Below are 18,925 nucleotides of genomic sequence, written 5' to 3'. Positions count from 1 at the left end.
AATTTCATCAGATTTTACTGCCCTTTCTAAGTCTTTTTCATTGCTTCAGGAAATCTTCTGCCTGCTTGTTTATGTTTACTTAAATATAAATTTGCCTTATATATTCTACATACAAAAACCACGTGCATCGCCTGTACCTGTGTGACAGCTGAGTTACATGCATTTTCACTGGACTGGCACTGTAACCATAGACTGCCTAAAGCAATTTTAACTGAATTTCTTTTTTGAAGTTTAAATATATCTACAGTGTTAGATACTTAAACCAGTAAATATCTATTGCAGTTTCAGTTATACAGGGAACAATCAGATTGCAGAATGAAAAGGGAAATAATCGCTTTCTAATTTTCTGACTTGAAACAATAGAAATAGAGCAAAGTAAGAAAGTGCAATTAAATGCTTAGCTTTTTTGGGAGAAGATCCTTTATCCTTCATAATCATTGTCAAAAACTTCACATGCACGTGTGTGCGTGCATACACACACATAATGTAATTGCAGAGACAATGCCAGATTTGGATTCTAAATCTGAAACTACCTTGCTGTGTGACCTTCAGCAGGGTCTAAATAAAACACCTTGCATCTCAGCTTTCTCAGCTATCAAGAAGGGATAATAAAATCTGTCTTGCCAGGTTGCTTTGAAGATTAGAAATAATCTACGTCAATCAAATGCCTGGAATATAGAAGGTAATCAATAAAAGTTAGACATTATGTTTGCTGGTATTCAGATTTTCATACAGTATAAGAAAAGTCATACTAGGAAAAGTCTGAACAAACATTTCCAGAAAATAGAAAATACAAACATCCGTTAATAAAATTTTGATTAACCGACAAAAGGAAAAATATGCCAGGAAAAGAGGTGAAAACAGAAATGGGCATCTGGAAATCCCTAAAATAGCATAATATAGAAAGAGTGTAGTTGCAAAGAAAGACAATCTGCCTAGATTGAGGAACACACCGATAGGAAAACCTGAAGTAATGTAAATTAAGTTGTTAGTAATAAAAATATTTGGAACAGCATGTATTGTAACAGCTTAGCATCCCAACTTTCTGGGAAAGTATAAATAGATATTAACTAGTGTCATCCTCTTCCCCCCAGAAACATGCTTATCCATATTCTCTCTGTGTGTTGGAGACAACAACTCTTTTCAAGTCTTACATTAAATCTGCTTATTTCTGTGAACATTTTATTTCACCTGTTTTGCAAGCAGAAATCAGAATGCCAAAGACATGTGCACTGCAATAAAGAAGATAAGTGGCCGAGTTGAACATATAGAACCGAGAAAGATCTCACAAATAAGACTTTGACTTTCAACAGTGGCACTGAATAATCAATTAGTCCGCTCTTCTACCTTTGCTAAGCATAAAGAAATCTTCATTTGAGCAAATAAAGTGAACACCTACTCTGAGATTTGCTCTGCTGGGTTGTGTGTGGGGAAATTCAGGAAGTATAGGTTGAGAACCGCCTTCCTATTGCTTTGTATCTGAAAATGCAGTTCAGAAATGAAGTTCTTTATAAATCAAGTAGTTATATAACAATATGAGAGAAATAATGTTTAAATTCTAAAGTGATGGTGTACTCACTAACTAGCTTCTGGGACTGCCATGAAAGAAAGTACTGGGGATTATGTATGGTTTGTTGTAGGAGTTTTAGATGCTAAATGTCTATACAGTTAATATTATGTTTGTTTTCAAACATATATCAAAATTAGTCTATGCCAATTGCTAAATGTTTATTGTGCCTGTCCTAAGTCAGTCATTCTACAAACATTCATTCAGCATTTCTTAAGTATTGGGTTGTAGCAATAAAGAAGACAGAGGCCTCACCTTCAGAGAACTTATATTCTAGTTGAGATAGAATTATTATAAACTATAACTATACTTATATATATATATAATTATTACAAACATATACACAAAGAAAATAATTTTAGCTACTGACAGGTAACAAAGAAAATATGACAGGAGACTCAGAAAGAGACAAGAGTGGGAAAAAGCTTTGACTATCATCATCAGGGAAGGCCACTTTCATGAGTTGATACTTGTGTTGAGATCTGAATGGTAAGCGGTACTGAAACTATTGGCTTTATGAGTTGCAGGAACCAGGCAGCAAGTATACACAGAAATGTGTTAAATTAGAATTATATAATGGTCTTCGGGTCATCTAGTAGGGCAACCTATATCCTCAAGTCGGCTAAGGATACTCCAAGCTATTTCTCTACAAAGTAACTCACAGATGCCAGAAGTCTAGTGATCTGACTGTGTCAGGTAAAACTTATCCTGTGGACAGACAGCCACACATAGTGCTGGTACATTCTGATAATGGACCAAGAAGTCTGCTCTCAAGATGAACACCTCTAGCAAAGCAATCCATCAGTGAGATTTACTCTTTCTCTTGCTCCAATTGCCTAACTAATCTTGCCTAAATAATCCGGACAAAAAGTAAAGAAGGGCAAATGTGGAATCAAATAATAATTACTCTTATATAAAGCATTATTTAACCATTTTAAATAACATATAATGCTGTCAACAACCACATGAGATAAATATTATCAATCATTATGTTATAAATAAGGAACTGAGATCCAGAGAATTTAGGAAAATTGCTTAATGCACAGGCAGTCTCCCTCATGAGCTCAAGCTCTTAATGACTACACTATGCTACCCCTCTAAAATAAATAGGGAAGGTTTATGGTAGATATTAGCTTAAGCTAGAAATGTAGACAAAGTTTTGGGGAAAAATATGAGCATCACATGGAGAAATAAGTCATTGATTAGGGTACAAACATGAGAATTTCAACAGTAGTGAATACAGTATAACTGAAGCATTAAGTTGATGTTGGCAATTATTAACCCAGAACAGTGTTACTCAAAATGTGGTCCATGAATAGCCTGTTTGAATTATGTTGTTGCTGATTCACCATGAGACAAGAAGCTGGTGCCAGAGTAGAAATCAACTATATCACTAAGCACACCAGTTGCTTTCCTTGAAATTTTGTTTTTATCTTGTAGCAGAATGTTCTTTTTGAAACAAGCAGTGCATTGATTCACATTCTTGCACAAGCTCCTTATCTTCTCATAGACAAGTACTTTGAAACACAATGAGCTAGAGTATAGGTGATGTTGCTGCAATTATGCCATTCAAAATATATTGGCTAAATAAGATGAAAATGTATTTCTCACTCATGTAACCGTCCAGGAGTAAGCAGGTGGTCTAGGAGCTGCAGACAGTTCCACTCCACGTGATCACCCAGGGCCTCAGACTGATAGGCTCTTCAATATATGGCTTCCACTTGAGGTCAAGTTACATGCTACAATCTAGCCATTTTACAGCTGGTGGTAAGTTGGAAGGGAGAAATCCAGGGAGTGTGGCTTTATCTTTGAGGGTACTTCATATCATTTTGGCTCACTTTCCATTGGACTGAAATTAATATGAAGAAAGCTACATTGAAGAAAGAGTGTGACATATACTCTCTAACTGGGAATCTGTATAATAAGCTAAATAGGGGATGTTTCATTGTCGACTGAAGAAATGAAGAATAGATAGTTCAACCTTCTGTTCCATGGTGAAAAATATGGTCAGTTGCACTAAAACTACACCATATGGAGTATATGAGATGGAACACTGAATAAAAAGATGGCAGAAAATGGAGATACCAGTTAAAACAAAATTTCAGTTATGTAAATTAAATAGGGAATGTCAAGTTTACTGGCTTGTAATTAATTCCTTTTATCACAGTTTTCATAGATGAATTTGTAGAAAAATCCAGGATCTGTAACCTAATTTTTTCCAAGGTAAATTCTAACATAATATGGTTGTCATTATACATTACTGATCCTTTTATATTGTACTTCAGCCTTGTTCCAATGAGAGCAGGGATAGAAATGTATTTGAGTCAAGAGTATCTTTTAATTTTATAGAGTATGAATATGAATAGCCATTGTCATAAGTAGTGTTCTCTAGAAGCAGAGTGTGAGATAGAGATTCCATTGCAAATGATTTAAGAAATGCTTTCGGGAAAAACCTACAAGGGAAAATGTGGAACTGAAAAGAAGGGAAAAGAGCTGAGCAAGGATGTCATCTCTGTTAAAGCCTAGCCTTACCTGATCTGCAGGGAGCAAACTAGTCATAGGCAAATTGTCTCACCTTGAGGCAAGCAGGTCAGTCTTCCGTACCCCTGCATCCACTGGAGGTGGGCCATCCCCTGAGAGTGAGAGGGGATGCAGAGTTTGATTTGCAGTCAGGTGGCTTCTATTAGCCAGGGAGAATTCTTAATCCCCCAGCTGGGGGCAATAGCAGCTGGCAAAGTTCAGAGAAGGAGTGGAGAGTTTGCACTAGTTTGAAAAGAGGATGCTTTCAGAGAAAAGAGCATCACCACACTCTATTCTACATGCACAGTTTCATTTGTTATGTTCACTCCATCCAGACACATTTTTTCTCATGAGTCTATAAACTTCATGCCTGGGGAAATTGATAAGAGGAGAATTATTGTGGGAAACTATAACACAATTGCTGCTTTCGGTCCCAAAGGTGAAATCAGTGATTATTTTCTCCCATTTTGTCTCCTATTCTGTATTTCCCCACCTTTGGCTAGCATTTCTGCTAGTCTAGAAGAAATACTGGGTGGGTCAGATAGTCTTAGGACTGGAGGAAGTAGCAGCAGTGGTAGTATGTCTCACTAACTCTCCTCTTGTAAATTTCTTTAGGAGAAAGGCTACATTTAGATAAAGATAACTTAAGGAGTACACTGTGGTAGTCTGTTCTGGCACCCCCATGTGGCACTTATCAGACAGTGATTGCCGTACTTTCCCATTTACAGTTATAACTGGATATGGAAGTACCAACAAGCAACTTAGTGAATTATTTGAGTGTCGAAGATATTTCTCCCTGTTCTCACTATATAGTAACTATTCTAATTCCTCATGATTATGTGGGTCAGTTATCCCTACCAGAATGGTAACTCATTTCCATGTCTGCCAATCCACTGGCACAAGAAGCCCAAAGTGACCAGGTAGGAGTTTTACTTTGTGTTTGGTGAGCCTCTTCTCATGTCTTCTGGTGGAATCTTCCCTGCTATGGAAGCTAGAATTCCTATATCCACCAACCTTAAAGTTACGAGAAACAAAAGCACAAATTCTCCAAGTATGTCATTGGAAATAGCGGTGAGGGGTTCCATTCCTACATCAATTCCTGGACTCACATACACAACTCTTTGGCCAAAGGGTACAGCAGAGGCACCTGTTGGTAATATAATGTATTCCGTATTCCTTAAATAAAAACTATTTGTTGGACACTGTGCCAACTAATAGTTTATGATTTAAGGAGTACACTGTATCTTCAAGCTGGTGCCTCAAAGGCCACCAACTTGTAGAAAGTGGGGTATATTGATGGGACTAGTGACTTTCAGGACCACATGCCTACTGCCATGCTTCCTTTACCAGAAAGAAGTTCCCCTTATCTCAAGCCATATTATGTGAGATAACATGTCAATGAGTCATATACTCTGTGAGCCCTTGCATAGTGGTGATAGCCACGGCTATGTGGGCAGAGAAGGCGAGTGAATATTTGGTATACATGCCAAACCTGATTTCTTTAGGAGAAAGGCTGCATATAGATAAAGATAACTTAAGGAGTACACTGTGGTAGTCTGTTCTGGCACCCCCATGTCGCACTTATCAGACAGTGATTGCCGTACTTTCCCATTTACAGTTATAACTGGATATGGAAGTACCAACAAGCATGATGTAGGTGAATCATGCCCTTTTCATTATCAAAGCATCCAATATAATCAATGTTTCACTAATTGGCAGGATAATGCTATTTCTGAGATATGAAAGTATTTGCTGTTACTGTCAGCTCAGATATTCAGCAGTGGCTGTAACTACAACAGACACAGGGGAAAGAGGTCCATGCATGGCCTTCACCTGTGCTGCCATGGTTATTCTATTCATGAGCCATTTGCATTAGCTCTGGGTTAGCTGACAACAGAGGTTAGGCAACATGTAGGAATGTTGTAACCTGGCTGAATCATACTGCTCTCTTGGTTGTCAATGCCTCTTCTACATAAAATGCTCTCTGGTGGCCGGGCGCGGTGGCTCAAGCCTGTAATCCCAGCACTTTGGGAGGCCGAGACGGGCGGATTACGAGGTCAGGAGATCGAGACCATCCTGGTCTACACGGTGAAACCCCGTCTCTACTAAAAAATACAAAAAACTAGCCGGGCGAGATGGCGGGCGCCTGTAGTCCCAGCTACTCGGGAGGCTGAGGCAGGAGAATGGCGTGAACCCGGGAGACGGAGCTTGCAGTGAGCTGAGATCCGGCCACTGCACTCCAGCCTGGGTGACAGAGCGAGACTCCGTCTCAAAAAAAAAAAAAAAAAAAAAAAAAAATGCTCTCTGGTGTACATTAATGTATAATGCAAAGATTATCACACATTTTGAACACTATCATAGGTCCATCCACATGCCTCTTTCTTAGAACTTCCTATCTTAATTTTCCTAGCTTGTTCCTTCAAGTTGTCTGGCCTGTCCATTCTATGCCATTTATTCATCTCTGTTCATTAGTTTGTCATATCCTTACCTTTGGCTATGAGTCTATCAACAAAATAGCAGATGACTAGGTACACTGCCCACAACTCTGACAACTGAGAGTTCCATTACCTAGTGATTTTTAGAAACCCCTCTGAATGGAACTGTAGCGCCACCAAAGTCCATTTTTGTCTTCTACTAACATAGAAGTACCAACATACTGCAAACCAAGCCTAGGTTTCTCCTCTTTATCAGCAGGTTATAGGAACCCTTCATGAAACTAAAAATGAGCTGATGGAGAAGCATCAGTGCAACAGTGACAGGTGACATAGTCATGGGCCACCGATTTGTAAGTGGCCCCTGGATCAGCCTTTCCCATCTTCAAATGGATTGTTGCTGGACATACCTGAACTGATTATTTGATGGGTCTATCACTATTCAGTTCATGGTGGGTAGTTATGGCCACTTGATCACATTAATGACTCATGACAAACACTCTCTTCCATAGCACTCTCTTCTTGTATACAGCAGTATACAAGAGTTGTAGTTTGCAAAATATGATTAGGATAGTATGCTTTGCTACAGAACCTTAGAAGTGTACATTGTGATTCTTTTCAAGTACTTGCCAGATACTCCACATGGCATCCATTTATATCATTGATGCCACAGTATCATGAATCTTCTGGCATATAAAGCCCAAGTGTGAGGGTGGCTTGTATTTCAGCCTTACCTACTGCATACCCCTTTCTTGCTCTAGGCCCCATCCTAAACTTGAAGCTATCTGTATCACTCAATAAATGCATGGAAAAATATTTCCTAGCACTGTGCTACCTCTTAGCAGTAGGAGTTGCAATGTACAACTTACACTTTGCTATGAACAGCATGTCCCAGTGTGCTCAAGATGTCCGGACCCCTGAAAGCTTGAAAGGTGGCAGGCTCCTAAAACTTTGTATGTTTGTCTTCCATCCTCTGAGGTGCATGTGTTTTATCAAGGCAGCCAGAGTAATTGCCACTTATTTGTCAGGTCCAAATACCATGTCACCAATATAGTGGGCCAGTGTTAGGTTCTACAGAACGCCAGGGTGATACCAGTCCCTTTAGTCTACATAGTGACATTGGGAAGAATCGGCCTAAGCATTTCTTAATGGATCTCCTATTTTAATTGGATAAAATTATATTCTGTGCTAGAATAAAATGATATTGAGAAGTCTATGATTTTGCAGCACCTATATTTGACAAAATGGTTAAAAGAATCATAATTAGAGAAAACTCACTTGACAAATGTTATATTTAAAAGTATTTGTCAAAGAAAAACACTCTTAACAGAAAATAATTGTGAAAATATCTGGTCTCTAATATTTAGACATTTTAATATTTAAAAAATTAGAATTGAAAATTAGCTTATCGTCCAGGCACAGTGGCTCCTGCTCATCCCGGCACTTTGTGAGGCCAAGGCCAGAGAATCACTTGAGGCCAGGAGTTCCAGACCAGCCTCAGCAACACAGGAAAACCCCACCTCTAATAAAAAAAAATAAAAAATTAGCCAGGCATGGTGGTGCATGCCTGTAGTCTCAGATACTCCGGAGGGTGAGGCACGAGAATCGCTTGAACCTGAGAAGAGAAGGTTGCAGTGAGTCAAGATGGCACCACTGCACTCCAGCCTGGGTGACAGAGCAAGACTGCATCAAAAAAAAAAAAAAAAAAAAAAAAAGAAGGGAAGGGAAGGGAAGGAGCTTATTTCTATTCTCTCTCCAGTTAGAAATACAGTGGCTTACAGAGAAGAGTGATCTGAGTATCAGCATTTTCACATTTATTAACTATGAAATGCAGCTTTGAGAAGGATTGCAGACAATTTTATAGAAAAGCAAAACATAATAATATATTGAAAACAGTCATTCTTCAGAAGAACTTTGGCAACACAGTATTAAAGAAAGATGTATCTAAAGAGTTGATCAATACCACCAATGGCACTCTTCACAGAAATACAAAAAATAATCCTAAAATTAACATGGAACCACAATGGACCCAGAATAGCCAAAGCCATCCTAAGCAAAAAGTACAAAATAGGAAGAATCACATTACTTGACTTCAAATTATACTACAGAGCTGTAGGAACCAAAATGCATGGTACTGGCATGCAAATAGACACATAGACCAATGAAGCAGAATAGAGAATCCAGAAATAAACCCATACTTCTACAGTGAGCTCATTTTCACCAAAGATGCCAAGAACATACACTGGGGAAAAGATAGATTCTTCAATAACCAGTACTGGAGAAACTGGATAGCCGTATGCAGAAGAATGAAACTAGACCCCTATCTCTTGCCATACACAAAATAAAATTAGAATAGATTAAAGACTTACAACTAAGACCTCAAACTATAAAACTACTAATACAAAACATTAGGGAAACTCTCCAAGACATTGGTCTGGGCAAAGATTTCTTAAGCAATATCCCACAAGTCCATGCCAAAGCAAAAATGGGCAAATGGGATCACATCAAATTGAAAGGCTGCACAGCAAAGGAAACAATAAAGTTTAGAGACAACCCAAAGATTATGGTAAAATATTTGCAATGACCCATCTGACAACGGATTTTTAACCAGAATATATAAGGGACTCAAACAACTCTACAGGAAAAAAAAAAAATCTAATAATCTGATTTAAAAATGGGCAAAGGATCTGAATAGACATTTCTCAAAAGAAGACATACAAATGGCAAATTAGTATATGAAAACGTTTTCAACATCATTGATCATCAGAGAAATGCAAATCAAAACTACAATGAGATATCATCTCACCCAGGTTAAAACATATCTTATCCAAAAGACAAGTAATAACAAATGCTGGTTAAGATGTAGAGAAAAGGGAACACTTGGAAACTGTTGGTGGGAATGTAAATTAGTACAGCCACTATGGAGGACAGATGTAAATTAGTACATCAGTTAGTAAATTAGTACAAGAGAACTAAAGTAAATTAGTACAGCCTCTATGGAGGTTCCGCACAAAACTAAAAATAGAACTACCATGTGATTCAGCAATCTAACAGCATGGTCAGTAAAAATATTGTTAAAGGAAAGGAAATTGGTTGGGCATGGTGGCTCATGCCTGTAATCCCAGCACTTTGGGAGGCTGAGATGGGTGGATCACAAGGTTAGGAGATGGAGACCATCCTGGCTAACACAGTGAAACCCCGTGTTTACTAAAATACAAAAAATTAGCCAGGCATGGTGACACATGCCTGTGGTCCCAGCTACTCAGGAGGCTGAGGCAGGAGAATTGCTTAAACCTGGGAGGCAAAGGTTGCAGTGAGCTGAGATTTCGCCATTGCACTCCAGCCTTGGCAACAAGAGCAAAACTTTGCATCAAAAAAATAAAAAAAATAAAAAATAAAATAAAATAAAAAATAAATAAAAAGAAGAAGAAGAAGAAGAAAAGGAAAAAGAAAGGAAATCAGTATATTGAAGAGATATCTGCACTCCCATGTTTATTTCAGCACTATTCACAATTCACAATAGCCAAGATTTGGAAGCAACTTAAGTATCCATCAACAGAGAAATGAATGAAGGGAATGTGGTACTTTTACACAATGGAGTACCATTCAGCCATGAAAAAGAATGAGATTCTGTCATTTTCAACACTGGATGAAACCTGAGGATATTACATTAAGTGAAATAACCCAGGCACAAAAAGGCAACCTTCACATGTTCTCATGCTTTTGTGAGAGCTAAAAATGAAAACAATTGAACTCATGGAGATCACGTGTACAGTGATGGTTACCAGGGACTGGAAAGGAAAGTGGAGGTGGTGGGAATGGGGATTGTCAATAGATGCAAAAATATAGTTAGATAGAATGAATAAAATCCAGTATTTAATAGCACAATAAGGTGACTAGTCAACAATAATTTATTTTACATTTAAAATAACCAAAAGCATAAAATTAGAACATTTGTAATACAAGAAATGATAAATGTTTGAGGTAATGGATACCCTATTTACCCTGATGTGATTATTATGTATTGTATGCATGTATCAAAATATCTCATGTATTTCATATATATGTGTGTATATATCTATATATCCACTATGTAGCCACAAAATTAAAAATTAAGTGAAAAAGGAACTGACTAAAGTACAGAAATATGCAGAAATATGAACTATAAATGCTTTCTTTCTTGTTTCATTGTTAATATTGGGATAATAAATATAAAAATAGAATGTTTTAATTTCCAAGGTATATGTTTTTAAAAAATACTTTTACTTGTGACAATCATCTTGAATATTATTATCGTTTAGGTCACCAATATAATAAAACCAATATGGCAGTCAATAAATATTTCAAAAATTTTATCTTTTTAATTTTAAAAGCCCTTTTAATTCTCAAAAGTGTAATGATTTTGATAATAAATTAGAGTCAGCCAGATAGAATGAAATAAAAACTGGTACTGGAATTGTAGGTTAGATGGGCATAATATTAGACTAGTGGATACATTGAGTATGTTGAGTATGAAATTTCCTCACCATATCTATACAAAAATCATACATTTGCAATATAAAAACTTAAGTTCAGAGCTCAGGAGGGAGGTAGAGGCTGGATACTGATCTAGAAGCTATCAGCTTAGAAGATGTGACCAAACTATGGGAGTATCTGAATCAAAACATGAAATGAAAAGGAAAAGATGGCCAAGTCTGGAATTCAAGGATAACATTTCAGCCTCTAGGAAGAAAAAACAGGAATGATTAGGGAGAACACAGTAATATGAGTAACTATGATGAAACCAGGTAAAGTCAAGTCCTCTGATATATGGACATAAAACATAAACCAAGAAATAGAGTAGTAGCACAGGGATTAGAGCCTTGCCAAACACTGAAAGATGACAACACCAGGAGCGACTTGAGGTCGAGTTCCAGCCTTGAGATAAGGAAGGTGCCAATAACTTTATTTTTAAAAGATTTGGAAATCAGAGAACCAGAGTGAGGTCTAACTCCAAACTCTAAGGTATTAGGCAAGAATTCGATTCCATCTTTTGAACAATTTTTAGAGAACAGAGCCAGACAGTCATTACACTGTAAGGTCACTTATTCTTCCTTCTTGCAGAATCCATGTGATGATAAACGACACAAAGACATCTGGTCCAGAGAGAAAACTTGTGACCACTTACCAAAATTTCTAGTAATTGGTCCACAAAAAACAGGTAAAAATAGCCAATTGTGCTACTTATATCCTTTTTAAAAATATTTTATGAGATATATTGTTATATGGAATTATCAGACTAGATTTTTCTTTGTGAAATATTTAGCTATCCATGCAAGTTTACTACTCGAACTGCTTTTCATCTCCATGAATCGCATTTATACCGTGAACCTCAAGAGGATCTTAATGTTGCCTACTAATTAGCCTTAAACACTAAATTCTTTATGAATTTTAAAACTGTTCAATATGCATGTCAAATTTGGAAAACTTTGAACTTATGTGTCACAGTTGTTGTACCTCATCTTTAATTTTTACTTTTCTGGCTTTATTTAATTAATTTCTATAGCAATTTATAAAAATATGTTTTGGCTTGTTTCAAACTATTTTACCTGGTACAACAGCCTTTGAACTGATTTTTGTTCAGAGCCACTGCCATGATTACTTTCAAATATTTTACATGTGTGATTTTTTAAAAAAATTAATCATTAGGTATTAGCATGGTATGGACTTTCTGAAACACTTGAAGTTCATCAGGTATTTTTTCCTTGGTATTTTCTCATGCACTGAAGGACAACTGCATAAGAATATAGTAAAAGAGAGTGAAAGTATTTCACCAATGAGATGACACTTTCAATTAGAATATTTTATACTTTCTTCAGTATGTGACAGTTTTATACACTTTGCTCATGTCCTGATTAATTAAAGTTTTTATTGAGTTGCTGTATTTTGAATTCACTACTTTGACTAGAAGAAGCATTTTCATCAGTGAGTGCACAAACCATAACAGAAAACAAACAGTCTCAATAAATAAGCCTGGCCCAGATGAAGATATTTGTAATACAAGTAAGTAGATCATTTTAAAAGTTGTGGGCAAAATTTCCAGACTATTAAATATCGGTTGTTGAAATCTTTTCTTCTTCTAGGAATATAAATTATATTACAACAGAAAGTTAACATGTGCAGGGAGGGGAAAGAGCAACACATATTTTCAGATAGATCACTTTTGTTGTTGCTTAAAATGTACATTAATTTTCTACTAACTCCCTTACAGCATTGCTAACTCTGGAGTGACTACTAAAGATATAAAACAACCCTGTGTTGTAAAATTGTGTTAAAAATCTAATAGAAAGACATATCCCCTATCATTCATCATTGATGTTATTATGTTTTAGTTCTGTGAGAAAATTACAGCTTAGTAACTATAAGTCTATTTTTCCTTCTTGTTGTTTGCATTCATAAAGACATTAAACTATACCTTTAGATTTTCATATTTGACCTACCAGTATGGAAATGATAAAGCTTTTAGCTGGTTTTGGCTTTCCTAAGACAAACAAACAAATAAGATGTTAAAACAAAGGAATCAGATGGTAATAATATTTCATAGGCTATGAAAATATTATTCTAATATAAAAATGGTTGTAGTAATTCTTAAAATCCAATTGTAGAAGTCTGAAGTCATAGTTTGTTGTTCTTACTGCTTCAGTTGGCAAAACACCCAGTGCAGTCAGAGACTATAAATTCACTGCAGCAGAGGGTTCACAATTAAATGCTGCCAATCTGCCCTTAGATGCACAGTTGTCTTTCGATGACTTTCGTGGCACATGCGTCTCTTATAATAAGCATGAGGTACAAAAGTGGTTCCCAAAATGTTTACTCAGTTGTTGTGAGGTGAGAATGGAAAGACGTGATATTTCACTTTGCCATTGCTGAATCCTAGAAGAGATAGATTCCTGTGGGCTGAAATTGGGTCAGGGAATGAGGAAAGGGAGAAGAGAAACAGGCAGAGATGATGACATAGACTCAGAGACTTTAGGCTTAAGGGACTCAAAGTTCAAATCATAGTCCCTTGTGAGCCTTTGAACAGATATTCATCCTTCATCATTCAGAGTCAAATTCTGGTATTGTCAATGCAGAAGAGGATTCTAATAGGGTTACATTATAAGAGCATAATTCATTGGCCTTAGATCTTTCAGAAGATCAATGTTCACATTGTCAATATTAATGTCTCATGATTTGTCTGGCTTATCTCGGTACATCAGAAATAAGGAGGAGTTGATAGTATACAAAATAGAATAGTTTCTATTAGTATAGGATTTTTTTCTCTTCTTCCGTGAAATATTTATGTTAAAGAAATTGATATAAAATGAAATGAGGTAAAAGAAATTGATAGAAAATGAATGTCAAGGATAGATGAAAATATACTTTTTGAGGTAGTGGGCCCAGATTTTATGACTGATTATATGAATATCAAGCCACATTTTTTCTGTTTCTATTTGAGAGTGCTTTCTCTCTCCTCCCTATCAGATGCCTCTTGATGTCCCTCAACATCCTGGAGGCATGAAGGTATAGAGTTCAGAACATAAAGACTTTGACTTTCTGTAGGCCAGGGGAGATCTGGGTACAATTCTGTGACCATCAGGGTAATCAAACACTTCTACTTACTACCGAATGAGGCTATAAAGTATCTATATTTAGATCATCAACAACAACTAAAGAATACTTTTTATATGTGCCCTGCATTCATTTACATTTAATACCTTCAGAATATTAAACTATCAGTTTTCTCATTTGTCTTGTGTGTCTCAAATCTCTTTCTCTCCACTCCCCCATGAAAGTATTATCTTAAAAAGTACTTAAAAAGAGCACTTCTGGATTTCATGTTTCCTTCCAGCTTCTTCTCTATTGCTAATTCATTTCCCTAGAACATTTTTTGGTTTTGCTCTTCTCATATTTTCTCCTTTTTAAACTCCTGTTATATTTAGGAGTGAACCAGATGAGCTCTTGAGGATGCCCCTCGTCCCTCATAACTATTAAATCTATATTTTTCAGTGTGGTTGAGAGATTTTTCCTGTCTAAACTTTAGGATTCTATTTTAGTTCTTAACCAGTTCTGTCTCCTTCATTCTTTTAATCGAGTTTGTATAATTCGATTTCATACTTGTTATTCCTTAAAAGTCTTTTAAAATTGGTAATTACATCTCCCTAGGGCATTGATTAGTTTTGCTGTCTTATTTCATAGAGTCATTCATTATAGGTGTTTTAACATGTCTTCCATCAAGGTGGTTGGGCCCCATGGATCTGTTGTTACATTCTTTCCTTTAGCTACTCATTACTTCTTGGTGGCCATGTAAAGCTGTGAGGATCTAAAAGGGCGACAATGTCATTAATACTCAAAACGCGGTAGCCTTTGCTCATATGAGCTTAAGGTATATGTGAACAAAATGCCAATTATCTGCTGGCCTTCTCTACTTCCAGATTCCAGTTGCAATGATAGTTGTTCTGCCAGCCCACCTATGTAGCTTGCTGCAGCTCTGCAGATATCTAGCATCTAACATAAGGGCTAGGACATCTAACAAATGCTGCTCACTCCAATGTATCACAGAACAGTTTACCTTTTCAAGAAGAAAAGTCTTGATTTATGAGAGTTATGATGGCCTAGTCACTTCATGAGTTCTTTCTGCTATAACTGCCAGTCTCTGGCCTGGCTCTGAGGGAAATAAGGTTCAGAGATTACATTTGAGACTTCTGCAATGTGCACACAGGTGGTTTCTATCAGCTAGTCTGTTCCATCTAGTGCTCCAATTATCAGACTTGATTGTCATATTTTGCCAGAGAAGTCATTGAAGCAGCCATCTTTTGAGAGTCCTGCCTTCTTCTTTCAACCTTACTGTGTAACACTTACGTTTTTAGGGAACAGTATTACAATACACTTTCTCCCAGAAGCTGTCACTGATTTCCCAAGTCTAAATCACCCATTTTCTCATATATTGGAAATATACTCTGGTCTTCTCTCATTATGGCACCTGTCACACTGCATCACAATTACTTGTGTACTTGTCCAAGTCCACACATGGACTTTAAGTTCATTGAGGGTAGCAAATGTGTTTTCTTAATCAAGAGTTACTTCCGGACCATACACAGAATAGCATGTCAACTTCTGTTGAATAGTTTGATTTCATTCATCTGAATTTCAATACTAATTGAAGACCCACCAGTTAAGGTACTGTGCTTAACGATAAAGATGGAGACAGAGGGATCCATGCCCTTCATGCTTTAGCCACTCACCTGACTCCAGGAGGAAAGTTAAGCTGCATGACTTCCGCAGTGCCACACTACTGCATCATCATTCTGCTTCACTTTGGCCATGTGTTAATATTAAATCAGGCATTTTGATAAACAGAATCATGTCAGACTAATAATAGAACACTTAGATTGTGACTGCATGGAATGCACCTAATAGATTTTAAGGAAATCATTTTGACACTGGAAATAGTTGATTATTTTAATATTCCCTTTTGAGCAAAAATATGCTAAAATAATATTTTGTCTCTTATTGCCATATAACTTTTTACCTTCTTTTTTTTTTTTGTAATAGGAACAACTGCACTTTATTTATTTCTTCTAATGCATCCTTCAATCATCAGCAATCTCCCTAGTCCAAAGACATTTGAGGAAGTTCAGTTCTTTAATGGCAACAACTATCACAAGGGAATAGACTGGTAAGAAAAGTAACGGAAAATAAATTCCATTATTAACACATGCTCAATCACTGCAGAGCAATTACAGATGTATGTGTGGCATCTGCATAATTACAGGATAAATTTGTTATACTCAATTCTACCACAGTGAATTAGAAATTAATTTATAATGATGATATGTTTAATCAGTGTTGCCTATAATGTGATTTGGACAGTGCAATAATGATAATATTTTTCTGCTAAATTAATATGATTGAATAAAGAACATTATGGGATATATTTCATCAGAATTATTCATAAGGGTATTTAAAATTCTCTTTAAGCATAGCATTATTTAACTGTGCCTAATTTTTTTTCTGAACACATAATTTGTTTTCACAACAATGTTTGAGGCAACAAATAAATCAGTAGTTTGTTTTATTTTATAATTCGTGACATGTATCTTCATTAACCACGTAAACCTATAAGTTTTGTTATAATATAGGCTGATACTTGTCATGCAAATAATAACAGCACAGTTTCAAAACCATATCAATTCTAGTCACACACATACATAAAATAAATATTAAGTAACATGTGGTAAATTATGAAAAAAACAAAATCACAGTATTTCCCCTAAACTAAAATAGAATAAACCTGATATTGGAAATGATTTTCACTCTGGTGATTTTTTCTAGCTCTATCCCAATTTTTCAAGAAAACATGGTCCTGAATTTAATTTCTAGTTCACAGGTAAATAAAGCAAATCTCACCTGAGGAAAATTCCCCTCAATGCACACATCTGCAGCATGTAAGTTTGTGTGTCATCATCATGCATGAATTTGTTTGCAATGAAAGACACATTTTTTTAAGGTACAGCTAGGATCAGGGTTGGGCAGGTGCGATACCGGTGAGCAGATCAAGTTTGCCATTGTGGTTAGAGATGTGTCAGCTCTGCATCTAGGACATTATATCCTACCTTACTTTAAAAAGGCTGAATAACCTTTGGAATTGCATGCAGGTTATTAAAAGCAGAATGGCAATTTTCTCTGATCTGTGAGCCCAAATGGAACACAAATTGTTTAGCAGGAATATGGATGAGACTCTTCACCACTCCGCATTTGGGAAACATAATAACAAATGTCAAAGAGGGAAATAAGTGTCTTATATGAATTCTTAATTGCTCTCATTATTTATTTCTAGAACATTTGAGGGTGAGAGAAGTGATGAGCTGTAAGGAGGGTTACACACATAATTAAAGACTTGTACTGAATTAACCTCAGAACATATTGATTCCATAATCCGCACGCAGAGGAGCGTTCTGACAGCATATGGAGGAGGGAACCTACTGAGGCACCACAGGATCAACTGGCAGTAAATAGCTCCTTAATTACTCTAGATAGACTATACTGTGTTCACATTGTTACATATACTACAAATTATGAAGAAATTCAGAAGGAAGAGAACCGCCATGCCCTAAAATGGTTGGTATTTTATAGCTCTTCAGACTTACACATCTTTCTGTCTTGTGAAATTTAATCTCACTGGAGAATTTCTGCATTCAAATTTGCAAACATAAATTTACTATTTTTTAATATCAACTAAACAGTATAGTGTAATTTGCTGTTTGCCACGGGCAAATGGTATTTCTTGGATTAGCTTTTTATAGCACAGCACATCAGCCCAAATGTATAGTACTTTTCCCTTGACCCTTATTGGCCTACCTATTTCACCTCACTCCTTCCCATCCCAAAAATGGGTCATTAGAACAGGAATATTTTGGGTTGTCTTCACATTCAATGTGTATATAATATTTATTATTTAAACTGTAACTGCATAATAATCAGAAATAGCTATAAATGAATATTAAAATGTTCCAATTATTTCACACAGAATATGGCAAGAAAAATTATTTTCAGATTAATTAGTTGTCTTTCTCTGCCTCCAGGTATATGGACTTTTTCCCTACACCATCCAATACTACAAGTGACTTTCTGTTTGAAAAGAGTGCTAATTACTTTCATTCGGAGGAAGCTCCCAAACGAGCTGCATCTCTTGTCCCCAAAGCCAAGATCATCGCCATCCTTATTGACCCCTCAGACAGGGCATACTCTTGGTACCAGGTATGGTCAGTAAAAAAATCTGCTAAAAGCATTTTGTTGTAGCTTAAATGGAGGCAGTGACAAATAACCAGAATGGAACCCAAACATATGAAAAGTCAAGTATAAGAATTTCTGAACCCCAACCCCCCACCAAAAATTATATGAAAAATAAGGACTTTCAGGCATAAAATAATTATTTAAAAATCACACATCATCAAAGAATTAATAGATTTCTTAAGCTATATAAACATGTAGAATGTTGATTTATCAAAAGTTAACAAATTTAAGTCAGTATCTGGAGTAACAAATAAATGGTAAATGGCATAGTGCCTTTATTTTGTAAAAGTTTCCTCCAAGTTAATAAATAAATAAAATATCACAGTAGAAAAATGAGCAAAATGAACAAAAGGCACAGCTAAACAATCACACACACAAAAAAAACTGTCCAACAATTTATGTGAAAAATAATCAACCCAATTGGAGACCAGGTCTCACTCTATTACCCAGGCTGGCATGCATTGGCATGATCATAGCTCACTGCAGCCTCTACCTCCTGGACTGAAGTGATCCTCCTACCTCAGCCTCCCAAGTAACTGAGACTGCAGGCACACACCACTACACCTGCCTATTTGTTTTGTATTTTTTTTAG

The 18,925-nt window shown here is 36.3% G+C and overlaps 1 protein-coding gene across 1 annotated transcript in view; it reads left to right on the top strand.

Moving 5' to 3' along the window:
- Positions 1-18,925, top strand: part of LOC104675970 (bifunctional heparan sulfate N-deacetylase/N-sulfotransferase 4) — a 315,780-nt gene that overhangs the window by 279,450 nt on the left and 17,405 nt on the right. The window contains exons 9-11 of the mRNA XM_030918169.1: positions 11,623-11,719; positions 16,093-16,216; positions 18,123-18,297. Coding sequence (XP_030774029.1) covers positions 11,623-11,719; positions 16,093-16,216; positions 18,123-18,297 — 396 coding nt within the window. The remainder of the gene's footprint in view (positions 1-11,622; positions 11,720-16,092; positions 16,217-18,122; positions 18,298-18,925) is intronic.

This window comes from Rhinopithecus roxellana, chromosome 2 (genome assembly GCF_007565055.1).
Source record: "Rhinopithecus roxellana isolate Shanxi Qingling chromosome 2, ASM756505v1, whole genome shotgun sequence".
Classification (NCBI taxonomy): Eukaryota; Metazoa; Chordata; class Mammalia; order Primates; family Cercopithecidae; genus Rhinopithecus; species Rhinopithecus roxellana.
Note: the sequence above shows the minus strand (reverse complement) of the source record. Positions and strands in the feature narration are given on the sequence as shown.